Source organism: Monodelphis domestica, chromosome 1 (genome assembly GCF_027887165.1).
Source record: "Monodelphis domestica isolate mMonDom1 chromosome 1, mMonDom1.pri, whole genome shotgun sequence".
NCBI classification, from domain to species: domain Eukaryota; kingdom Metazoa; phylum Chordata; class Mammalia; order Didelphimorphia; family Didelphidae; genus Monodelphis; species Monodelphis domestica.
In genome coordinates this window covers 126,892,176-126,918,171 of record NC_077227.1, presented here as the reverse complement: position 1 = coordinate 126,918,171, position 25,996 = coordinate 126,892,176, and the positions used below count along the sequence as shown (strand labels likewise).

At 42.2% G+C, this 25,996-nt stretch overlaps 1 protein-coding gene across 5 annotated transcripts; it reads right to left on the bottom strand.

The window, feature by feature from the left end:
• Positions 1-2: 2 nt before the first annotated feature.
• Positions 3-25,961, bottom strand: KIF7 (kinesin family member 7). 5 transcript variants are annotated; one of them, XM_007479342.3, is made up of 19 exons: positions 25,823-25,961; positions 24,059-24,407; positions 21,699-21,899; positions 20,779-21,184; positions 19,432-19,972; positions 18,175-18,300; positions 17,360-17,587; positions 16,607-16,731; positions 12,574-12,695; positions 11,285-11,437; positions 10,774-10,976; positions 8,331-8,528; positions 7,882-8,007; positions 7,510-7,686; positions 3,542-3,757; positions 1,911-2,117; positions 1,307-1,505; positions 1,068-1,214; positions 3-649 (listed from the first exon to the last, which is right to left on the bottom strand). In XM_007479342.3, exons 2-19 carry the CDS (start codon positions 24,384-24,386, stop codon positions 276-278), a joined length of 4,077 nt encoding a protein of 1,358 aa, XP_007479404.2. In that variant the 5' UTR covers positions 24,387-24,407; positions 25,823-25,961; the 3' UTR covers positions 3-275. The 5 variants fall into 5 exon arrangements, with proteins under 5 accessions (XP_007479404.2, XP_007479407.2, XP_007479406.2 ...); XM_007479345.3 differs by having other exon boundaries at positions 7,510-7,683; XM_007479344.3 differs by lacking the exon at positions 25,823-25,961 and adding an exon at positions 25,461-25,599.
• Positions 25,962-25,996: the final 35 nt, after the last annotated feature.

The following is a 25,996-nucleotide window of genomic DNA, read 5'->3' as shown; positions in this document are numbered from 1 at the left end:
CATTTCTTGGTTCTTAAAACTCGCCTTAAAGCTTATTTATTACAAAATGATAATAAACATGCTTTTAAAATACATTTACAAAATCCCCAGTCCCGGCTGTATATATTACAGATCACCAAAATCACAGGCTGGTATCAGCTTCCGATAAATGTGTTCCTTTGAACATTAGCATCCTTCAGCAGACTATGAATTGATTGATCATCTAATAACATAGTTCTCTGCAACACTTTTCATACCTAGATCTCAACCTCTGAGGCAGGCCCTAGGATTTTAGTCTATATTGGGTTTTTCCTAACATCAATCATTCCTTGGCTGGATCTTCGTAACTCTCGTCTTGACTTGGGCAAGTGGCTCAGGTTCCGAGGCAGAAGTGGTTCACCCATAGGCAATATCCTTCCAAACAGGGATTCAGATCCGTCTCTCTGCCTGAGCTCCTCTAAGCACCCCTGCTCATCATTTGACAAGGATGAGCGTTTCCACGTCAATGGTAATGGTGCATGCACTAAGTCTCGGATCTCTTCCCTGGCTTTAGGAGTTCCCTCATTAAGTGATGCCTGCCAGAACTGCTCAGAAGCTGTGCCAGTCTCTTCTTCTATTCCAGTAACAAAGGATGGTCTGTTCTCAATGCACACAATCCGCTTCTCCCCTCCTGTTATCAAGAGCACAATTTTGTCAAAGAATTGTTATCAGAATACTTAGTCATATTTATACGATAGAGGTGACATCACTGCCAAAAAGATGAGGAATATATGGTTCCTTCAGCCTTGATGTCCAAAGGGAGGAAAGAAATGAGCAAAATTAGAAGTATTCCAAACTTGCTGGTGGGGTATTCATATTATTTGGAAACTAGAAGGGACTTTAGCAATCTAGTCCAACCCTCACACAAAGGGATTCCCTCTTAAGATACTGAAAAAATTGTCATCTAGCCTTGCCTGAAGTATTCTGACAAATTTCTATTCCTTTCTACTTCAGAATTTAAATTCAGCTGGTGGTTATACTTCACTTAGGTGAAATATCCCAAAGGGAAATTGAGATGATCAAGACTTGTAACCAACTATAAACTTTACCTTTGCTCTGTCCTGTGGAATTCAAGTTATTAAGCCTCTGCTTCAGTTCCTGATTTGTCCACATGTATCGGCCTAGTTCTTTCTCCAGAGATTGGATCCTGTTCTCATATTGCCTCTTGCTACCCACAAGTCCTTCGCCCAGGTGCTCTGGATTTAAGAGGCAAGGTGTGCAGAGGGAGGAAATGCAGCGATAATAAAAAAGAACCATAATATCGTGTAGTGAATTAAATTAGTATTACCTCGGCTCTGCTGGAGCAAGAGTTGAATATTCTGTTCATGTTCTTTCTGCTGCAGGGTTAGCTGGCGGTCCATCTCCAGTCGTTGTCGTTCCACTGCTACCTCCAGCCAACACACCAATCTCTGCTGTTCCTCTAATTGCATTTCTAGTTCTGAGAAGGCGATGTGCTGCTGGTGCTGTTCTTCCCGAAGTGTTACCACCTGTCCCAAATCCCAGCTTTGCCTTACCTGCTGTTCATATTCTCATACCCTTCTATGGTTTATCTTAAGGCTCATTTGTCCCTGGAGACCCATAACCCAAATGCAATCTTCTAGACAGGGACCATCTCATTGGTCAGAAAAATCAGGGAGAGGGAAAAGCAGTGAAGACAGGGAGGGCACTCGGCTTCAGCCTATGGACAACACTGGATTTAGGTGAAAAGAGGCATCATGGAAAAGGGAGGGCTAAGAAGTCCCTGGGGATTGTGGTCTATCCTACGTTCAGACCCACCAACTAAGGAAATTTGTTATTCTTTGATGCCTCTTTTTTTAGCCTCTCACCCAGTGCAATATCCCATGGAATTGAAGGTTAAATGAGAAGTTATAGAATTTGAGGAAATTACCTACCTTGTCAAAATACTTGCATAGCAAAGCCCGGGTCTCTGAGGAAGAAAGGTAGCTGAGTTTGGCCATGAGGTTCATCTCACACTGAGACAACATGGTGGCTGAGGCTCGTAGTACCCGTTGACGGCATGTGATGGCTTCATTCTTATATTCAATGGCTGCGTCCAGAGCTTCAATAGCCTCATCCAACTGAAATAGAGTTCTTTCCTCCTGCAGGGGCATAGACACCAACTCTTGGGGAAATAATATAGAGCTGATAGTATATCAATATAGAGCCTCGGTTTATTATCAAAAGGCTAACCAGCAACGTGAAGAACCCATCTTTAGTTTCCTTACACTTCTTCCAGTGCTCTTTCCCTATTCCTAGGTGTGCTCTTAAATAGTCTAGACCTTCTAATCACAAATACTGAGTGAACCACCGGTAGTTAAATTTGTTCTATGCAGGGCCTATTTTGAGGTGGGCAAAAGTAAATATTCAGTAATAATCAAAATATGGTCCTTGACATCTAGTTTATATGCCATAAACTCAAGAAAGCAAGAGCTGGGTAAGCAACAGTTCCTATATGATCAGTGTGTAAAGGGAGATGATGCTTATTTCCATCAGACTGAATATGTGAGTCAGATCCCAGCCCAACAACAAGAAGTCCAAGTATTACTAGAGAAGCTTCTTGGGGTATACTACTGGAACCAATGCTATCAAACGAACAAGGTCCAAAATATTCAGATGACTCCAAAAAAGTATTTTGCTCTTATTTGTAACTGATTTGCCAGCCTGGCATTGTTTATGATTATAAACTATAATCGATCTATCTTCCCTAAGTGAACAATGGCTGGGTTTCCAGAAAAGATACCTTGTCAGTAGGAAAAAAATCTGGTGTACAATGACGGCTCTCTTTATTAAACTATCTACAGCCCTTGTACAAAATTGAGTTGGAATTCATGGAATCATGGAATTTCAGAGCTGAAACAGATCTGAGAAAACATAGTCCAGCTGTCTCACTTCTTACAGTTGACGAGAGACTCCAAAAAGGCAAACCAGCACCAAGTCTAGTATCCTGACACTTCTTCCAGTGCTCTTTCCATTCTAGAATCCTAGGTTGTGCTCTTAAATACTTTAGTCTTTCTAACCACAAAGGAGATAGATGAAAGGGATTATGCATAAAATGTACAGTGAGCTCCTCTTAGAATCAAGCTGAATTGGAAGGAAGAGATTTTCCTCTAACACTTCTGACAAGTTACCCAGCCTCCACTCAAAGATTTCTAAAACCTAAAATTTAATGTGATTATTACTAGTCTAGTTTTGCTTCAAGAGAGAAGGGAAAGGGGACAGGTAGATGGATCAGTGGATTGAGAGCCAGGCCTAGAGATGGAAGGTCTTAGGTTCAAATCTGGCCTCGGGCACTTCCTAGCTGTGTGACCCTGGGCAAGTCACTTACCCCCATTGCCTAGCCCTTACCACTCTTCTGTCTTGGAACTGATACACAGTATTAATTCTAAGACAGAAGGTAAGGGTTTAAAAAAAAGAAGGGAAAGTAGCAACTAGTAAGCTTCAGGTAGGGACTTTTAATGTCTAGACTGAGGAATCTCATTCTTCAAAAGGACTGGGAGGGGTTCGCATGCAAGTAGAATAATACCTCTGGGGACAGCAGATTGCCCTGCCTCAGTTTACTATCAATCTCTAGTCGCTGTTTGAGCAGCAAGTCCTTTTCCTGTCGTAGGTTGTCAATCTCTACACGAATCTGTTGCTGGCTGTGGGCACTGCCCTGACGGAGCTGCCCACTTTTCTCAGACAGTTCTTTTTCTAAATGCTCCAATCGACTTGATACTCGCACAATGTCTTCATTTAGTGCCTGCAGAGAGAAAGAGGAGGGAACAGTAAGCATAGAAGCACTTTTACCAGACTCAACACTGGCCCTGTTCCCAGGAAGTCAATGTTAAGAACAGCCATGCACTCGAAGCAAACAATATAAGGCATCATAAGTACTAAGTAGTATGCTCAGACTAAGTTCTGAAAAGGGGAAGCTCGACGATAGACTTCATGGAGAAAGCAGAATTGGAGAATTGCAGAATGATTAGCATATACACAAAGGAATATGATGGGCACAAAGGCAGGAATGAGCCTTGCGTGTCCATGGGACATGGAGAAAAAAGTCATTAAAGTTGACATTGCCCATTGTGAAATAACAAAAAATGGTTTAGCTAGGAAGGGTGGGGCCAGCCTGGAAAGTCACAGGAGTGGAACAGTAGGATTTGTCAACATAACAAGTAGGGATCGATTGAAGTTTTCACTAGGGGAACTGTGATGAGCCGCTTAGTAAAAGCCTTGTCATTCTGTCTGTCTTTTCAGAAATGGGCTCAGTATGGCAGAGGCAAGATGGTGGAATGATAGAAACCAATGGGATGAGCTCCCCTCCAAAGACTCCAAAAAGATCTAGAATATATGCCAAGAACTCTAAAAGAAAAGTCAGCAGAGCCTTTTGTTGCAGGGATAGGACAATGAAAACGGTCTCTAGACACTAAAGATTGGAGTTGGGTTAGGAATGCAGAGTCCCCAGAGCACTATTCAGGGCCCAGAGAAAAAGCTGAGCACCAGGTCAAGAGGAAAGTCCCAGACACATACTAAGGGAAATCTGAGACCCATACTACAAAGGGCCTAGGTGTCAACTGGGAGCTTTGTCACCTATTAGCCAGTTCCAGTCACAGATCCAATGTGGAGTGAGAAGGGAGTCTGCAGAGATGACTGGCATATCTGAGTAGGGGGCCCTTGGGCTGTGTACAGAAAAAGGAAATTCAGAATCTGTGGCAACAGAAGTTGCAGCAGTGTGACTCTCAGCAGGGGCCTTACTTCTATATCTGGCTCAGATTCCAGAAGGATAACCAAGGCAGGATTCAGAGACTAAAGGAGAGCCTACAGTTTTGCCACTTTGAACCAACAGAGCTTTCCAGTCAGATGATGGGGGCTTGGTCCCTGGTCAGGAACTTGCAGAGTTCATAGTGGAAGGCAGTGCCAGAATTTGCTCTGCATCCCTACCAAATGCATATTGAGAGAAAGTTTATAGGTCTCTGACCTGTCCTTAAGATCCTAAAATGATACAATACTCAAACTAAGAAAGCAACAAAAACACCTCTTAACATCACCACCCCCCAAAACAGAGCCCAATTCTGACACTAAGTCCAAAGTCAGAAAATAGTCCAAGCACTGGAAGCAAACAAACAAAAAGAATCCCGCTATAAAAAGCTATTGTGGCAAGGATACTGAAGACAAAAAGGCAGGAGAGAATGACACTAAAACATTCACAAGCAGAGCCTCCAAGGAAAACACAGGTTGGACACAAACTCAACTAGAATCCCTAGGAGAGACAGAGCACAAAGGTTTTTTGAAGCTTTTAAATGTTCTTAAAAATTAAATGAGAGCACTTAAGGGGGGAAATGGAAAAGAAATGAGAGCTATGGAAGAAAGAACTGGGAAGCAAATTAATATGTTGGCATAAAAAGTACAAAACTTTGCCCAAGCAACAAACTCCCTGAAAATTAGAATGAATCAAATAGAAACTAATGACTTCATGAGGCAGCAAATGTTAAAATCAAGACAAAAGAACAAAGGTAGAAGAAAATGTAAGGTATCTTATAGTAAAAATAACTGACCTGGAAAACGTTCAGGGAGAGAAGGGGGAGAAATGAATCCTTATAATATGTAAAACACTTCAACTAAAAAAAAGCCTAGGCATCATATTTCAAGAAATCTTTTTCGTTTAGAAAACTGCCCCAGATCTCTTAGAACAAAAATTGGCAAAGTGGAAACAGAATCCACCATTCACCTCCTGGAAGAAACTCCAAAATAAAAATTCCCAACAATTTCATTCCCAAAACCCAGAGCTTCCAGGTCCAAAAAAATATCCAGAAAGAAATCATTCAAGTACTGAGGAGCCAGTCAGGATCACACACAGTGCATAGCCACCATTGTAAGGGAGAAGAGAACTTAGAATATGATATTCAAGAAGGCAAAGGTTATGGACTTAGAGCCAAGAATAACTTACTTAGTAAAACTGATGCTAATGCAGAGAAATGGATTTTTAATAAAATAAAGGATTATCTAAGCATTCCTCATGAGAAGACCACAGCTATAGAAAATTTTTGAAAGTTCAAACACAGAAGCAAAGAGAAGCACAAAAAAGTAAACATGAATGAACAATGATAAACTAAACAAGGATAAACAGCTTAATTTCAAATACTGGGAAATTATATATGTGTTCCCTCTGAACCTTATCATCAGGGTTTATAGAGGGAGTCCAATTAGATAATACCTGAGAATGGCTGTTATAATGTTAAGAATGGAAAGAGAGAGAAAGATACTGGAATATACTGGAATACACTGGAAGGGAAGGGAAAAGGAAAGTTAGGGAAAATTGTCTCACACAATCAAGATGCACAAGTAGACAACTAAATAAACAAGGAGGAAGGGATGAGGGGGGAACAGCTGACACTCAAAATTCACTCTCATCTGAATTGATCATACAGAGAAAGAATATATACACACACACATCCAGAATTGGGTAGAAATATATTTTACTCAACAGGAAAATAGGAAAAGGAGAGAATTGAGTAGAGGGAATTACAGAAAGTCTAAAGAAGATATTGGTCTTATGCAAAACAAACTCCAGGCATGTACAAAAATATTTATAGCTCTTTTTAAGGTGGCAAAGAATGGGAATCTGAGAGGGTACCCATAAATTGGGGAATGGATAAACAAGTTATAGTATATAAATGCAATGGAATTCTATTGTGTTGAACTCAGTGATGAATGACCAACCAGGATTCCAGAGGCCTAATGATGAAATTATACTACTCACTTCCTGATACACAGGTAAATAAATTTTTGGATAAATTTGTTTTGCTTGACTACACATTGTTTGTAATAGGCTTTGTTTTCTTATGTTTTCAATTTGAGGTGGGGAGGAATGGAATGGCAGAGTGAGAAGGTGAATCTTGACATTAGCCCAAATAAAATATTTTTTTGATAGCTCAGTAACAGATTCTGTCCTCTAAAATGAGATTAATTACCTATATTTATATAGCAATTCGTGGTTAAAAGCACTTTAAATTTATTCTCATTTGATTTTTCACAACAGCTCTGTGATGTGGTATGTTTATCCTTATTTTACATAGAAATCAAGGCACAAAGTGGTAGTGTTGGGATTCGAATTGAGATTTTCTAATTCCAAATCCTGTACTCTTTCTATACCATAGCTGTTTATAAGTACCTATGGTCTATATATTTTAACACTTAATCACGTGCTGCCTGATTTTCATACCTGACTGTTAGGCATTTCTTCAACACTATAAATTTCCTGGGAAAAAGATCACACTTTCTACTTATCCTATGGAACTCAGATCAATGTACACAGCAGGTATCAAGTAAATATTTTAATGGAACTTGAGGAACTTGAGAACTTAGATCCCTTTAAAGATCTGATCCTTGAGCATCTTCCTGATGATTATGTAGGAATCCCAAATTAGAAAGCCTTCTCTAACTTCTCTCCCTAATAGGAGATATTGTCTTCCGCCTTCTTCTTGCTCCTGGTGTCCCTGACTTTGAGCTCACCTGACTAGATCGAAGTCTCTTGCTCTCCAGCCCCGTTTTCTCCAGCATCAGAGCTTCCTTCTTAGCCAGAATAGTCTCCCGCTTGCGCAGTTCCTCCTCTAGCTCTTCCAGAGCCCTCCGCTGTTCCAGAATCTTCTCCATTTCTAGGTCCAGCCACTTTTTTTGTTCCTCAATCTTCTAAGGAAAGAGATTAGACTGTATCAATCCATCCTTCTGTCTCAATCCAAATGGTCATCAATTCTCATTCCCCAACTTGAATCACAATTCTAAAGAATTCTGAAACCCAATCAATAGGAGACCCTTGATTCTCAGGACATGACTTACTAAAGGGGTCAGTGAAGGGCTACCCAGCAACCTCTGAACCAAAGGTACCTGCTGCTGCTCCAAACTGATCACAGAGCCATTGCTGCCACTCCTTCTCTTCCTCTGGAAGGCTGCAATCTCTTCTGTCTTGATTTTCAGGACCTTTTGCTGCCGTTCATGCTTGAGCTCCAACTCCTAAAGGAAAGACCAGAACCAAAGACAAAAGAAAGGGATTGGAATAGATCAGTGAGATGTCAAGTGGTGTAGATACCCTGTTTACCAGTGATTCTTCTGGGATTTCCCAGTGATGGAACCCTGGCATTAGAGGGGGCTGTTTCACCCTTGTCCAGGTATGTCGTATGTGAATCGACCCCTACCACTCATTCTCTTCTTAACCCCTCTGACTTCCCTTCTGCCCACCCTGGATCCTGCTGCCTGATCTTCCCCAACCTCTACTCCAGACTCATCACCAGCTCCTGCCTTGCAGGTTCATGGCACAAAACCCCAAAGACCCTGACCTTGACCCGGTGCTGCCTCTTGTGCATCTCTGTCTCCAGACGTCTCTTCTGCTCTGTCTCTTCCCGAAGCCGCTTCTGCAGCTGCCCTTGTTGCTGACGCATGAGTTGCACATTCCTCTCCAGTTCTCGTAGTCGCTTCTCACTCTGAGCTGACAGTGACACCAGTCGCTCTGTGGCTTGCTTTTTCTCCTTTAGGACCTATGCCAATAGACAGATTAGTCAGCAGCCCCAAAGCTATGGCCAGCTGCCTTTCTGGCATGGGGTTCATGGAGATAATGGAAATAACAAGAACATGGAATCAGAGACTGCCCTATTGAATACTAGTTCTGCTAAGGCTGCCAGGTGTTGGGGCAGCCAAGTGGCACAGGGAATAGAATACCAGTCTGGAGGCAGGAAGATTCAAATCTGATCTCAAACACTTACTAGGACCCTGGACAAGGGACTTAACCTATTTGCCTCACGTTTTCCTCTTTTTTTTTTAAACCCTTACCTTCCATCTTGGAGTCAATACTATGTATTGGCTCCAAGGCAGAAGAGTGGTAAGGGCTAGGCAAAATGGGGGTCAAGTGAATTGCCCAGGGTCACACAGCTGGGAAGTGACATTTTCCTCTTCTGTCAAATGAAATGGAGAAGAAAATGACAAAACACTCCAGTATCTTTACCAAGAAAACCCCAAATGAGATCACAAAGAGTCAGATACAACTGAAACCACTGAACATAAAATCTGCTACTTACTTATTAGCCATATGGCAGGGAGCCTTTCCGAATCCCCCGCTACAAGTGCCCTGCCCCCTCAAATCACTTTGTATCTATTTTATAGTCTTGTAAATGTATATGTTTGACTCCTACAAAAGAAATTAAGCACTTTAAGGAAAGGGATTCTTTGTATCTCTAGCCTTGTACAAAGCTTGGAAGGGAGCAAATGCTTAATAAAATTGTTTGACTGATTCCTGAGCCCTAAATGTCATATAGATGGATAGATGGATAGCATGTAGTATATGTGTGTGTGCACACATATAAGCTTATACATATCATATATGTGGCAGCTAGGTGGCTCAAGGGATAGAACCCTGAGCCGCCTAGCTGCCCCATAGATAGTACACACACACACACACACACACACACACACACTCTTTATTTAAATATAAAAAATATATCTATGTATTAACTCTATAAAATATGAAATATATACTTAAGCTACCCAGCTTCCACTGCACTAAAATCCTACTCTGATGCCTTATCGTGGCATAGAGAGGATGAAGGCCATAGCTCTGAAGTGCAAGCTCTGGTGGATCTCACCAAGTACATGCCTGGTGAAAGACTTTATACCTGTTGCCTGAGAACCAGTCTAAGTAATAATAACCCATATCTACATTGAATTCATATTTTATGATTTTGTCAGTGTAGAGGATTCCCAGGGTGAGAATTATCTCCACTAAAGCTGACCACATGCCTTCTATAACCCAATAGATAAGTTCTAGAAAATTGCCTGAGGCACACAGGATCTAACCCATTTTGGTCATGCAGCTAAGAAGCATTAAAGGCAGGAAAGGTTCAACAATAGAAGGTTGGCCAATAGGTTACTTTTTTGAATCACTGTAACTCCTGAAAGGGACAAATAAAAATTCCCAATTGCATAGGACCAGTTTAAGGAAAGCGCTTCTTAAACTTTATAATTTAGAGCTTTATAGCACCATATAAATCTAAGTCTTCTATTATGCCCATTCCAGAAAATTGTCTTCTGGCCATTCCACCCTTCTTTGGGCATAGCAAAAGATGCTACATACAATTTGTTTACACTATCATCTGGGTCTCCTCCTTTTCCTTCCTTATATTTATAAGCCAGAAACTATTTTTCAACTTCTAATCTATTTATGGTTTAAAATACTATTAGACATTGCTTAAAAATCCATCAGACCTGGGGGCAGCTGGGTAGCTCAGTGGATTGAGAGCCAGGCCTAGAGATGGGAGGTCCTGGGTTCAAATCTGGCCTCAGACACTTCCCAGCTGTGTGACCCTGGGCAAGTCACTTGACCCCCATTGCCTAGCCCTTACCACTCTTCTGCCTTGGAGCCAATACACAGTATTGACTCCAAGACAGAAGGTAAGGGTTTAAAAAAAAATCCATCAGACCCTCATTATAATAATGATTAAAATAGTCATTTACAGGTACTATAAAAATTACAAAGTATTTTCCTCATAACCAACAGTCCCATTTTTTTACAGAATTTTTAGTTTCTTATAGAGTCATCCCTGGAAGGCCAGGCAAGATTCAGTATTAAATAGATGGAGAAACTAAGGCAAGAAGGAGTAGTGACTTCCCAAAGTAACATGTGAAATCTCTGAGCAGAAACCAAGTTTCCAGACTCCAAAGAATCTCTTAGGAACTAAAATATAGTCAGCGAAAATTTCCTCCTTACTATCACTTCATGTGGACACCAACCTGTACTTGGTTTTGGGCAACGGCAACCCTCTTGCGAAATTCCTGCAGCCGGGATCTCTCTCCAGGATCCTGGGGTTCCTTTCCCTCCAGCTCCCGAAGCTGCCTCTGGCCCTCATTCAGCTCTGCCCGCACCTGGTCAGCTTCTCGTTCTAGCTCTCCAATCCGCTGGCAATGCTGCCGATTCATGGCCTGGGCTGCCTTCCCTACAAACCCACCATGTAGACAAGATGTCATGACCTGGGGTGGGAGGCCCCAGGTTTGGCCATCTCTATCACTCATCACTTCAGTGTCTTGTCTAGGGGAGTGTTTATTCTACCCAATCCCTATGGGCATCTCCTAGGGCTGTCTACAAAAAGGTTCTCCCTTATGGCAAGAGACTAAACCCCTCTATAGAACCACCAAGAAGGGAAATGACAACCACGCATGTTAGGGAGCTCTATTTTATGGCAGTCTGTTTAAACTACCCTTTACTCAAAAGCCATATGAGAGAGATCCTGAGCCACCCTATCACCTGTTCGGACAAGCTCTCCAATTAGTTCTTCCTTCATACGAATGTTAATGGCCAACTCCCGGATCTTCTGCTGGGCCTGTGCCAGACGCCACTCAGAGGCCCTGACAGAGAGGCTTTGTCCACAACCAGATGGCTCCTTTTTCCTACCAGTTGCTGTAACAACCCAAAATGACAGATGCTCAGAGTTGCTGAAGGGAACAGAGGAGAATATGAAAGGGTCAACTACTCACGAGTTTAACAGCATAAAGTCAGAAACTGAGTGAGGAAGACATGAGAGGACTAAAGGAAAAAGAAGAACAGATTTGTGACAGTTTCTGTTCCCCTTGTCCACTCTTGCCTTCTACCCAAGGATTCAATGATTTGAGGGCAGAAGATGAGAATTTTTTCTGAGGTCTGAAAAGGGGTCTCTGAGCCACCTTGCCTCTGTTCCAGAGGTCTGACTCTTCACCTAGGTAAGAAGTTCTTAAATCTGTGGTTCACAATTTCAGAGGGTACCTAAACTTGGATGGGAAAAGAAATTTTCTTTATTTAAATATAATTGGTTTCCTTTACAATCTTATGTATTTTAGTTTATACATCAAAAAGTGTAGTTTTGAGAAGGGGTCCATAAGCTTCATCAGACCATTAAAGAGATCTACGACATAAAAAAAAAGTAAAGAATTGCTGAGGAGGAGGAATATAGTGCATAGAGCCCTGGACTTACGAGTCAGGAAAACTTAAGTTTGAATGCTATTTCAGACATTTACCAACTATGTGACTCAGGAGAAGACATTTAGCCATTTCAGGTCTCTGTAAAATGAAGATGACCTCCAAGATCTCTAAAATTGTGATCCTGTAGTCTAGGGGAAGGACGACATTCCCCAAGGAGAACCTTGCCCTCCCCATTTTACAGCTAGAGAAAAGGAGCCCTGGAAGCAAAAGTTTTCTTGTGAAAGTCTCCAACTTGGAAATTAAACATTACATTTCAGAAAGAGACAAGGGGGTGGTGGAATAGGAGACAGGGAGAAAGATGGCTTACTGCTAAAAAGAATTAATTTGAGAAACTGTAGTTCAGTACAGAAAGCCTTATCCAGGGTCCCCACAGCAGAACAAAGTCGGAGGGTCTCTACCTAAGACAGTTCTAGTTAAACAAGGGAGTTTGGGATAAGGAAATGGGGGTTAGGGTTAGTACTTCCAGGAAATGGGGGTTAGGGTTAGTACTTCCAGGAAATGGGGGTTGGGGTTAGTACTTCCAGGAAATGGGGGTTGGGGTTAGTACTTCCAATTGCAATGTTGATAGCTCCACTCACCTCTGGTTATATGGGCTGAAGTCTCTAGATCCTCTAGGTTAAGTTCCAAGCCTTTATTCTCACTGTGAGGTTCTCCATGGCACTGGATGGCTTCCTTCTTGTTCCAGTTCCCAATGGCTTTTCTAGAGGACAGGACCCAGAGAAGTATATACCTTTTCTATCCAAAATGTGGGCATTCAAGGGAATAACAAGGGTTAGAGTTAAAGCCTCCAAAGGTACTGGGACCTCCATCAGAAGGTGAAAGGTCACCTAAGGCATTCAGTACTGGCAGCTGCTGAAAAGGCCAGGAAAAAGATAATGGCAGATTAGAGAGAGAAGCCAAGATGGCAGAGAAGGTACAGGAACCTCTGATTTAAATCACATTGCCCTCCAAAAAGCAAAGACTTAAAAATGAATTCTGAAGCAGCATAATACACAAAAGGACAAGGTGAAGTAATTTTTCAGTCCCAAACAATTTAAAAGGCCAGGACAAGGATCCTAGTACACCAGGGTGATGGGAAAGCCCAGCGCACCAGGACAGGCCCCATGGAGGAAACAGGCTTTGGGCACAGCTGAAGCAGCAGCCAAGGCTTCCAGAACTCTCAAGTCACACATGGTAAAGGGGGTTGAACAATTGTTCAGGAGATTACAAGGGGTCCCCTTTGCTGGCTCTGGATGCAAGATTCTCATTGCATTCCCCATACAAAGAACCAAGTTGCATTCTGGAGGCATAATTACAGGATGAGGAGGGGCACCAACACATACCAGAACTTGCAGTCACAGAGGAGCAGGGAACCCTGGTCACATTTCCAAGGAGTAAAAAAATGCTTGGGGTTATTCACAGAGCATGAACAGTATTAAACATACCTCTCCTTGTATCATACTACTTTGGAAGAACTGAAAGCAGATAGATACCCAGTGCCAGCTCTGAAGGTAGCTGCAAAAGAATCTGAACCTTGGAGCAGTACTCCCTTCACCACAGTTTCAGAGCTCAACTTTTAACAGTTTTTTAAACTAAAAAAGAAAAAGGCAGAAAAATGAACAAACAACAAAAAAAAGAAACTCAACACAGAAATTTATTTTGGTGATAGGGTAGAGCCAAACTCATAAGAAGACAACAAAGTCAATATTTCTACATCCAAAGCCTCCAAGAAAATATTAATTGCTCTCAAACCCAAAAAGAATTAATGGAAAAGCTCAAAGAGGATTTAAAAAATCAAATAAGAGAGGTAGGAGGATAACTGGGAGAAGAAATGAGTGATACAGGAAAATCATGTAGAAAGAGTCAATAGCTTGGTAAAGGAAGCACAAAAAAAAATACAGAAGAAATTAATACTGTAAAAAACAGAATAGGACAATTGATAAGAGGCACAAAAATCCAAAGAAGAGAATAACTCCTTATTGGCCAAATGGGAAAAGATATACAAAAATGTACTGAAGAGAAAAACTTATTGAAAGATAGGATTAATTGGCCCTTGGGAAAAAGGGGTCCCTTTTGCTGGCTCTGGGTGCAAGATTCTCATTGCATTCCCCATACAAAGAACCAAGTTGCATTCTGGAGGCACAATTACAGGATGAGGAGGAGCACCAACACATACCAGAACTTGCAGTCACAGAGGAGCAAGGAACCCTGGTCACATTTCCAAGAAGAAAAAGAATGCTTGGGGTTGTTACAAAAATACACTGAAGAAAAGAATTCTTTACAAAGTAGAACTGATCAAATAGAAAAGGAGGTACAAAAGCTTATTCAAGAAAATCATGCTTTAAAAATTAGAATTAGACAAGTGGAAGCTAATGACTCCATTGGACATAAAAAACAATCAAAGTCAAAAGAATGAAAAAATAGAAGAAAATCTAAACTATCTCATGGGAAAAACAACTGATCTGAAAAATAAATTTGAGAGATAATTTAAGAATTATTACTACCTGAAAGCCATGAACAAAAAAAAAAAAGAGCTTAGATATCTTCCAAGAAATTATCAAGAAAGACTGCCCTGATATTCTAGAACCAAAGGACAAAATAGAAACAGAAAGAATCCACCAATCACCTAAAAAAGATCCAAAGGATAACTCCAAAGAACATTATAGTCAAATTCCAAAACTCCCAGGTCAAGGAGAAGATATTACAAACAGCCAAAAAGAAACAATTAAAATATCACAGATATTTGTCAGGATAACCCAAGACTTAGCAGCTTCTACATTTAAGGATCAGAGTGCATGTAATATGATATTATAGAGGGCAAAGAAATGATCACTTGACTTCACCCAAGAATCACTTACCGAGCAAAACTGAGCATAATCCTTCAAGTGAAAAAATGGGTACTCAATGAAATAGAGAACTTTCAAACATTCCTAATGAAAAGACCAGAGCTGAATGAAAAACTCAACTCTCAAATGCAAGACTCAAGATTAACTGGAAAGTAAAATCAAAAGATATCCAATAAGGTTAAATTTGTATACCTCCCTACATGGGGAGATGATTCTTATTAACACCAAAAAACTTTGTCCTTATTAAGGAAAATACACAGAGCATAAGGGTATGAGTTGAATATGATGGGATGATATAAAAAAAAATTAGATTAAGGCATGAGAAAAGAGAAATGCACTGGGAGGAAAAGAAAGGGAAAAATAGAATGGGGGCAAATTATTGCACATAAAAGAGGCATGAAAGAGCATTGACACTGGAAGGGAAGATGGGGAGGTGGGGAAGAGAGAATGTGAACCTTACTCTCATCAGAATTGACTCAGTGAGGGAAGAACATACACAATCAATTAGGTATAGAAAGCTATATTACCCTATAGGAAAATAGGAGGGAGAGGGGATAAGAGAAGGGGAATAGAGCTGATAGAAAAGAGAAGAAAGTGGGGGAGGTGGAGGTCAGAAATTAAACATCAATAAATAGGATGGAAAGTAATACACAGTAATCATAGTGGATCAAACGCTTTTTTACAAGTCTAATAAAGGCCTCATTTCTTAAGTACATAGAGAAATTAATTGAAAATATAAGAATGCAAGTCATAAATGGCCAAAGGATATAAACAAACAGTTCTCAGACAAAGTAATTAAAGCTTTCTGTAGTTATATAAAAAATTCTCTAAATCATCATTATGTAGAGAAATACAAATTAAAACAACTCTGAGGTACCACCCCACACCTATCAGTCAGATTGGCTATTATGACAGAAAAGGAAAATGACAAAACTTGGAGGGAATATGAGAAAGCTGGGATACCAATGGATTGTTGGGGGAGTTGTGAACTGATTCAATAAATCTGTAGAGCAATCTGGAACTATGCCCAAAGGGCTATAAAACAGTACACACCTTCCGACCCAGCAATACCATTACTATGTTTATATCCCAAAGAGATTAAAAAACAAAAAGAGGAAAGATCTTTCTGTACAAAAATATTTAAAGCAGCTCTTTTTAGGAAGGCAAAGATTTGGAAAGTGAGAAAATCCCCTTCAGCTGGGGAAAGGCGAATAATTAAAGTATATGATTATAATGGAATACTATTGTGCGGTAAGAAATAACAAGCAGGAAGAGCTCAGAAAAGTCTGAAGAGACTTACACAAACTAAAGCAGAGTGAAATAAGCAGAACTAGTAGAACATTGTTCAATAACAAGAATACTCAATTGTAAATAACAGCTATTCCCAACAATACCATGATCCAAAACTCCCAAAAGACTCATGATAAAAAATGCCACCTACTTCCAGAGAAAAAGAACTGAGTCTGAAACTAAACCAAATCAAACTTTTTTCACTTTCTTAATGTTTTTCGATTTGAGTTTCCTTCCACAAAAGGATTAATATGGAAAAATGTTTTACATGATTGCACATATATGAAATTCCATATGAGATTGCTTACCATCTCAAGGGGGTTGGGAATGGAGGAAGGGAGAGAATTTAAGAAGCAATATCCTTTGAAAAATGTTGGAAACTGTTTTTACATGAAATTAGGTGGGGATTAAATTTTAAAATGGTCCTTTTGATCTCTTGCTGCCTAGGGAAATCTACAGAAAAGATTAACCTCTATCAGAACTGATTACAGCTTACCTTCGAAGATGCAAGGACCTCTTAGGCTCTCCTTCTTCTTCTTCTTCCTCTGAGGGTGAAGAGGAATGACTTCCAAGCTTTACTATTTCCAGTTCCTCATCCCCATTTTCCTTTTTGTTAATCAGCTGTCCCAGGGAGAAATAATGTTATAAAGGCTGTTCCTAAGGCTTTCTAAGTATCTCATTCTCATTTCTTAGCCCCATTAACCTTTAGCGAAGCCTCCATTCTTATAGGCTTCCTTAGCCTCCAGTCTTCAACTCCTAAGAAGTAGGTTTCAAGGTTGGGAACATTAGATAGAGCCATCTCCTCCTTTACTGGAGAACAAAACCTACTCTGAGAGGTAAGAAAAGGTGGAAGATGCCAAATGCTGGCCTACTATGTGGTATTCAACCCCATGTTAACCAAATCTCGCCCTTGAATCTGGGGTCAATCAAAAAAGAAACATCAGTATTTCATAGCTAGAAAAATACTCATGGAAAAGTCAAGTGTAGTAGAATCAGGTGTCATAGAGCAATGTCTACTGCCATCTTCCCTAACTTGTGTCCCCTACTGGTGCTAGACTAGGATGAAATCCATAAGGATTTAAAAAAGGGATTTCCTCATCTCTTTTGCCATATCATAGTTTTCTTCTGTTTGCTTGCTTTGAAAGTCAAAGAAACAGCTTCTCCATCCTGATATGAAGCCACCCCAAGTTCCAGAGCGGAGAGGACTTAGCCAAAATAAAGCTAGGTCTTATTTATCCCTGTCCCTTACCTCTTCTTTTTGAGTGCTCTCATTCTCATTTCCAGGAATTAAGGGGGTTGGAGACATGCCAAGGGCATGAGAGCGAGCTGCCTCCAGAGGGGCAGTATGGGGCCGAAGGTAATGGTCCCCCAAAGAAAGGCTCTGCAGTAATTCTGAGGGTCCCCAGCCAGGCCTGGTCATTTCAAGCCGTAACTGAAGCTTTACGATCTCATCTTGCTGTTCTCGAAGCCGGTCACTCTACAATACATTAGAAATAAAAACAATAACAATCATAGCTAACAATTATACAGTGCTTTAAGGTTTACAAAGGTAACCTCACAAAACCTGTGAAATAAGAAATGCAAGTATGATTATCCCCATTTTAAAGATGAAGAAACAGGCTCCATGAGGGTAAGGGACTTGCCCAGGGATCACACAGCTAGGGAGTAAGTGCCAGAGGCCAGATCTGGACCATGATTTCCTATCTCCAAGCCTGGTGCCCTATCCACTGAGCCAGGTAGCTGCCCCTTGACTTCATATTTTTGCCCATATGTATGTACTAGGCTTGGGAGATAGTTTTTCAGACCTATGGCTTTCAGAATCCAAAATCCTGGTTAGCCATCCTACTAACTGCCCACAAACCAGAAGGGGTCATAGAAATAAGTGCAAAAAGTCAAACAAGACAAAATGACCTCTTAAATATGACTGGGGATCAAATACGTGAAGAATTAGGAGAAGCATACATTCTATTTGTGCTTAGTCAATATCAGTCAATAAATATGTTTTAAGTACCTATTATGTGCCAGGCATTGTGCTAAGTAGTCTAAATCTGCAAAGAGCCCTACCTGTAGCTTGTACTGTTCCATGGCATCTTCCAAGGCAGCCAGAAAGTCTTTGTTCTCCTCCTCCAGGCGTGCCACTTGGCTCTGTAGGCTTAGCAACCGCTGCTGATCCCCACCTCCTTCATGTTCCTTGGAGAAAAAAATTAAATGGCATCACGGGAGGGGGTCTATGCATGTATGTCTTTCCTTAAGAGTATCCCCAAAAGGAGAGCAATTCCCAGATTCCTCTGTTCTTTATACTCTTTATCTAGATTTAGCTCATCTTTTTCTCATTTTCTCCACAGCTATCCTGTCCTTTCTGCTTTTAAAGCCTGCATTCTTCTCCAGGAATTCATCTCTCTCTCTCTCTCTCTCTCTCTCTCTCTCTCTCTCTCTCTCTCTCTCTCTCTCTCTCTCTCTCTCTCTATTTCTCCTCCCCCCTCTATTTCTGTCTCTCTTTTTCTCTTTCTAGTTCACATTCTTTTCTTGTTCCTAAGCCACAAAAGGTCCTTGTTCGGTCTAGTACCATCTCTAACACTTTTTTCTCTTTTAAGTACTTCCATGAGCATCTACCTAATTTCAGTCAACTCTTCCCAGATAGTACCTTTTCCTCACACAGCACAGATTTAGGATCAGAGGTCTTAGAGTGTGAAGGGACCTTAGAAATCATCTGGTTTTAAAGTTCTTAAATGTTTTGTGTGTCATGGACCCCTTTGGCACCCTGGTAAACACTATGGACTCCTCAAAATAATGTTTTTAACTGTATAAAATAAAATACCTTTGATTACCAAGGAAATCAGTTATACTGAAATAAAGTTACCAAAATATTTTTTAAAAGCACATTCACAGCCAGATATGGGAAGTCCTCAGTTCAAATCTGACCTCAGATACTTTCTGAGCAAGTCACTTAACTCCAATTGTCTAGCCTTTACTATTCTTTTGCCTTGGAACCAATATTTGGTATCAATTCTAAGACAGAAGATAAGGGTTTTAAAAAAAGAATACTTCACAGACTTCAGTTTAAAAACCCTTAACATATGCCATTTCTTTCATTTTACAGATAAGGAAATTGAGGCCAACGGAAGTGGTAAGACTTGCCCAAAGTCACAAAGACAGTAAGTAAATGCCAGCGCTGGGATTCAAGGTCCACTGGATCTAAATCCAATGCCCTTTCCATTATACCATGGTGCTTCCCTTTTGCCCTGAAAATGAGACTCAGAGTCAATGAGCATGGGGCCAATAGCCACACTTCCCCATGGGTTTCCTATACCATTCTCATACCTGAGCCTTAGATGGTTTTGTCCCAGGGACCCGGGGACACGGGTCATTGACTGAGGAGCTCTCGATGCCGCTGTCAGGTCCTGAAGAAGAGCTCAAGGAACTGCGTTCACCCTCCACAGTACAAAGCCATTCCCGAATCTTCTGGCTCATCTCTTCAGACAACGCTTCTTCTCCCTGAAGCTCCAGAAAGAGGTGGTAGGCTGAATCGGTGCAAGCCCGGTAGCGGGCACACTCTGCCACAAGGCGGGAAGATGATTCTGGAGCTCGAGGCTGGCGCGGCACTGGTTCAGGCCTGTGGATGATGCGCGTTTCTGAGCGGTGCCGCTGCTCTAGGGCCTTTTGGAGACTTCGGATCTGCAGGTGCAGCTCCTCCACATGCTCTGGTTCCCGCCGGCAGTTGATCCTGGCACAATTGCGGATGTTCTGGGCCCGATTGGCATAGTTGAGGGTATTGAGGGTCTCATCAAAATCTGAAGAAGAAGGGCTGATACAGGCGATCATCACAGTCTTGGCATTTCCACCCAAAGAGTCTTTCAAGATCCTATGGAAAATCAGGCAGAGGAAAAGTTAGCAAGGGACACAATGGAGTATTTCCATTTGAAGACCCCTTTATATATGATACTTCCTGAAACAGATCATCTCCAGATATCAAAGACCAGCTGCCTCCATCACCCTCAACTCTAGTAACTCTAATCTGCTGACCATTAACATTAAAAACAGGGACTGGACCAATGATTTCATTAATACTGGGAACTCCTGGGTGGGCAAACATCCTATACTGATGCATGCTGACACCTTCTTGGCAACTTATAATATTAAGAGAAATGCCAAGACCACTGAGAGATTAAGTGATTTGCTCACAGTCAGCTAGCCAGTCTACTTTGTCAGAATCAAGACTTGAACTCAGATCTTCCTGTCTAGCTCTTTATCTGCTATAGCACAATGCTTCTCATTGTTTTGATTCACTGAGTCCGACTCTTCATGACCCCATTTGGAGTATTCTTGGCAAAGATATTGGAGTGCTTTGCCATTTCCTTATCCAGCTCATTTCACATATGAACAAACTGAAGTAAATGAGGTGAAGTGACTAGCCCAGGGTCACACAACTAGTAAATGTTTGAAACCAGATTTAAATTCTAAAAGATGAGTTTCCTGACTTCAGGTCTGGCCCCTCTTATCCTAGCTGCCCCTGCTTCTCATCCATTGCTGATACTGCTTCTAGCAGTGGAATCTGATTCCCTGATTCTCAGAACCCAGGCTGCCCCTCTCATGATAGATACAGAAGGAGCCACGTCACCAAGACCCACTGGACACGAGAAAGGTAAGGAGACGTAGGCTCACACACACCTGGTGATCTTAGAGTCCCGATAGGGGATATGGCTGCCCTTGCGGTGAGGGTCCCCCAGGGCACTGATGACATTGCCCAGGGCCAGCAGGCTGCTATTGATTTGAATACTCTCCTTCAGCCTCTCTCCAGTGTTGCCTGTTTTCAGGACCCTCTCAGAACCTGCTAGGTCCACAAAGTGGAACTTGGAGGAGAGAAGCTGGCCAGAGATGGGACCCATGGAGGGAAGGCGAGGCAGGCGGCCAGTTCCTCGGCGCTGCTCCATGGTCACTGTGAAGACAGTGTGGGAACGGCTGGACAGACGATTGATGTGAGTGGCCCCCGTGTGCCGAGCTGCATTGCCCACTTCTAACAGGCTCAGCACCTCATCCAGACCTTCCACTTCTACCTCCTTCACACCACACAGCACTACAAAGAGAAACATTTCATTAGCAACTCAAGGGGAAAAGGCAGAAACGAAATGAAGAAACAGAATTCAAGAATGGTGGTCCTAGAGAAGAGCTTAGAGGTCATCTCATCCACCTCCCCCTCTTCTCCAATGAGGTTCAGAGTGCTAAGATTCATTCATGGCAGGGGGTTCCTTCCATGACACTGCATTGCTTGCATCGTCCTGTGGGAAAATCAAGACAAAAGCCAGGAGAGGGCAAATAGATGCACCTGGGTTTGGTCCAGAGGGATAAAGGCCAAAGCAGGAAATTTCTGCATTGCCCTTTGGATCTTGTTCTTCCTAAAGCCACTCTCTGCTGCTTATCTCCCCTTAACATGGAGCACCTGATACTATAATAAGGCCAAGTGGAGATATGACAGGTCTATGAGGTAATGGAACCATTGCTTTCTGAAGCAAAAAAATAGAGAAGACTCAACCAATAGTAATAGAGCCTTTGCAGAGTCCCTAGGAAGAGAATCACAGAGAGCTTCTCACCAACATTTCCTTTGTCATCTTCTCGTAGTTGGATATCTCTGCTGGCTGTTCCAACCTCCAGCAGGTCTCGGAACTCCTCCTTGTACACCTCCAGGTAGGACACCCGCACAGTGTAATCTAGCAGGTCATTCTCATCAATGAGCTTGAAGGCTTCTGCCATAGCCCGGGGAATGATGCCCTGTTCATCCTCATGAAGGGAAGCTGAAAGATAGCACAAGAGATTCAAAGGCTCAGAGCGGGAAGGAACTCAGAACTTAACCAGACATCAGGATAGGATGAAACACAGGTGAAAAGTCTGGAGGACCCTACTTTACGACAGCCAGAAAGGTACTCATTCCCTTTAAACATAATGGAAATTTCTCCAAAGAGCTGCTGACATTGCTCAGAGCTCCAAAATACTCATATTCCTATACCAAAAAGGGTATAAAGCAAAAAATCAGCTAAAAAGGGATAAAGCTGACTAAACTTAGTGCTGCAAACAGTAGTCACCTAGGGTTGGATCAGGAACTAAGAGCAGGCTGAGGGTGTGGAGTGACAGTGAAACTGTAGATTATAACACTTTTTTCACTAATATATTTTGTTTTTGCAACATCTAGATTTTTCCCCATAACCTTTTCCCTCTTCTCTTCTAGTGGATCATTCTTTATAACAAAGAATTAAAAAGGAAAGGGAAGGAAGGAAGGAAGGAAGGAAGGAAGGAAGGAAGGAAGGAAGGAAGGAAGGAAGGAAGGAAGGAAGGAAGGAAGGAAGGAAGGAAGGAAGGAAGGAAGGAAGGAAGGAAGGAAGGAAGGAAGGAAGGAAGGAAGGAAGGAAGGAAGGAAGGAAGGAAGGAAGGAAGGAAGGAAGGAAGGAAGGGAGGGAGGGAGGGAGGGAGGGAGGGAGGGAGGGAGGGAGGGAGGGAGGGAGGGAAAGGAGAATAGGAAAAAATTTCTGTAAAATTAATAACATATCAAAGAAATCTAATCAAAAATTGGCAATGGAGCCATAAAAGATTAAATCAACAGATATCTTAGAAGTCATCTTATCCAACCTTCCCCTCCAAGCAGGAATTCCTTCAATAGCCATAACAGGAATTTATACAGTTTATCTAAACACTTCCAGTAATGAAAAACTCACTATCTCATAAGTCCATTAGCTTTAGTTTTTACTGTTTGCAGCCCTTGGTATAGTCAGCTCTATCTTTTTTTTTCTTTTTAATCCTTACCTTCTATCCTCATACCAATTCTAAGACACAAGAAGAGCAGTAAGGGCTTAACAAACAGGGTTAAGTGACTTGCACAGCAAGGAAGTGTCTGAAGCCAGATTTGAACCCAGGTACCCCCCATTGTAGGCCTGGCATTCTATCCATTGTGCTACCTACCAACTCTATCTCTTTTTAACTGATTTATGGCTTTCTACCCTTTTCATATCTACTATAGACATATGAACATTGTGAGTCTTCCAACAATGCCAGGAGATCTATGGAGAAATTTGTTTTGTTTCTGTCCTTAAATGGAATTCAATTCTTCCTCTCTATAACTTCCATCTGTTAGTCCTAATTCTGTCCTTAGTCATGTCACAGAACAAGTCTCAGCTTGCAAATATTTCTTAATTTTCCCCTTTTCTGGTTAACCGTCCCTATTTCTTTGATGGGGACATCTAGGTGGTGCAGTGGATAGAGTACCAGACCTGAATTTAGGAAGACTAGCTATATGGCCCTGGGAAAATCACTTAACTCTGCCTTAATTCCTCATCTGTAAAATGAGCTGGAGAAGGAAATGGTAAACCACTCTAGTATCTTTGCTAAGAAAACCCCAAACAGGGTTATAAAGAATCAGACATGACTGAAAACTTAATAACATAAGAAGGGAGTGGGAGAAGGGGAGGAGTAGTATAGCAAATTTGGGAATGTAGTGCTTCCAAGTCTCAGAAATAGATACAAAGTGGGGCAGCTGGGTGGCTCAGTGGATTGAGAGCCAGATCTAGAGACAGGAGGTTCAAATCTGGCCTCTGACACTTCCTAGCTGTGTGACCCTGGGCAAGTCACTGAACCCCCATCACCTAGCCCTTACCACTCTTCTGCCTTAGAACCAATACACAGTATTGATTCTGAGGTGGAAGGTGAGGGTTTAAAAAGGAAGGAAGGAAGGAAGGAAGGAAGGAAGGAAGGAAGGAAGGAAGGAAGGAAGGAAGGAAGGAAGGAAGGAAGGAAGGAAGGAAGGAAGGAAGGAAGGAAGGAAGGAAGGAAGGAAGGAAGGAAAGAGGGAGGGAGAGAGAGAGAGAGAGAAAGGAAGAAGGAAAGATAAATAGATAGATAGATAGATAGATAGATAGATAGATAGATAGGTACAAATAAAGCTGACCCTGACCAGGGCACTCACCAATACTCGCCTCCCCTATGGTATATGTCTTCCCTGAGCCAGTTTGACCATAGGCAAATACAGTAACATTGAAACCCTCAAAGAAAGCACCAAGGAGGGGCTGCACACAAGTCAGGTACACCATTTCCTGACCCGAAGCTTCTGCAAACACCACATCAAAATCAAAGGACCGATTTCGACCCAGGATGACCCGCTTTTCTTCTGGTTCCACTTCCAGACAGCTCTGATGTCCATGGAGCAGCTCTTTGGGCAGAAGTGGCCTAACACGCAGAGCCACTCTCACTGGAGTCTCTTCAGTCTTCGGTGGCACTGGGGCTTCCAGGCCCATGGTTATGCTTTGCACAGATCACTGTTGGAAAAGGGAAAGAAGAAAAGAACTTCTTACTATTACCCAAAAATGCAGTGAGTACCTATCCACAGTGATTTACAAATGCTTGTTGAATTAAAGTATCTAGTAGCAAAGAAGTAGCAGAGGAGATAGTTTCTAGGCATGGATTCTTCCTTCAATCTGCTGTTGGGCAAGTCCATTAACTTCTTTTTTAAATTTTATTTTAATTAGACCTTTACCTTCTGTCTCAGAATGGATACTAAGGATCGGTCCCAAGGCAGAAGAGCAGTGAAGGCTTGAACCCAGGACATTCCATCTCCAGGCTTGTGTTTCTATCTAGTGAACCACCTAGCTGCCCCTGTCAATTAGCTTCCCTAGAATTCACTTAAGAACTTTAATCAACTCCATGACCATGACTCCAAAGGACCAATGATGAAGGATGCTTTCCACCTTCTGACAAAGTGATGGATTTAGGATGCAGAATACGACACACAGTTCTGGACATGGCCAATATGAGAATTTATTTTACTTGACTATATATGTTACAAAGGTTTTTTTTTTTTTTTTAATGTTTTGTTTTCCTGAGGTGAGAGGAAAAAAATTGTTCATCAGAAAAAGATACAAAAATTTGATTTCAAAACTTCTCTAGGGGCAGCTAGGTGGCTCAGTAGATAGAGAGCCAAGCCTGGAGACTAGAGGGTTCTACCTTCAAATCTGGCCTCAGACACTTCCAGCAGTGATCCTGGGTAAATCACTTAATCCCAACTGCTAGCCCTTACTGATAGAATTCTAAGACAGAAGGTAAGGGTTTTAAAAAACAAAAAACTCTAGGGGCTCAGTTTCTCTTCTACAACCGACAGGAATTTACTGAACACACGGTGGATATTTCTGCATTTCTCCTGGCATTGGTGGAAGCCCCACAATAGTCATAAGTCTCCAGTGTACACAAAGGGGAGTAAGTATAAGGAAGACATTAGTTATAAAGGGATAGAGTTGACTGCACCTAAGCTGCAAATAGTGGCAACTAGGTTACTATTGTCCTAGTTGGGGTGACTCCTGTCCTGTCCTAGCTACCTCATAGAGATCATTGTCCATGATCAAATGTCGCCTGGATTTGCCCTTTGTGCCCTTCAGCCCCTCGAGGAGTTGCGAAAAGCACTCTAGAAATGCAAGGTTTTCTGAGTCTTCTCCCAGGGCTTTGTTCAGAAACTCGATCGGTATGGCAGGCTGGACTCCACAGGTCTGGACAACTTCCCAAAACAGGCCAGGGCATCCCACCCAGGGCCAGCGGGCAGCAGCTGCCCCAGCCCCGAGCCCGCGCCTTTCAGGAGGGGCTAACAGAGGGGCATTCTTTTCCCTGGGGGCCCGACTCCGGAGCCCGAGGGCCCCGCAGCTCCGCTCCGACCTTCCCTCCCTCCTACTGGTCGCCTTCTCACCACGGTGCGTGTGTTCCCAAGCTTCCTCAATTTTGGCAAACCAGCAGCGGGGACCTGGAGCCGCTCCTTTCCTCCCGGCCAGGCCCCGCTCGTCTGGCCCTTCACCGCCAACGTGGCCCCTCCACTCCCAGGAGCAGCTGCAGGCGCCGGGAGGAGGCTCCGCGCGCAGCCCCC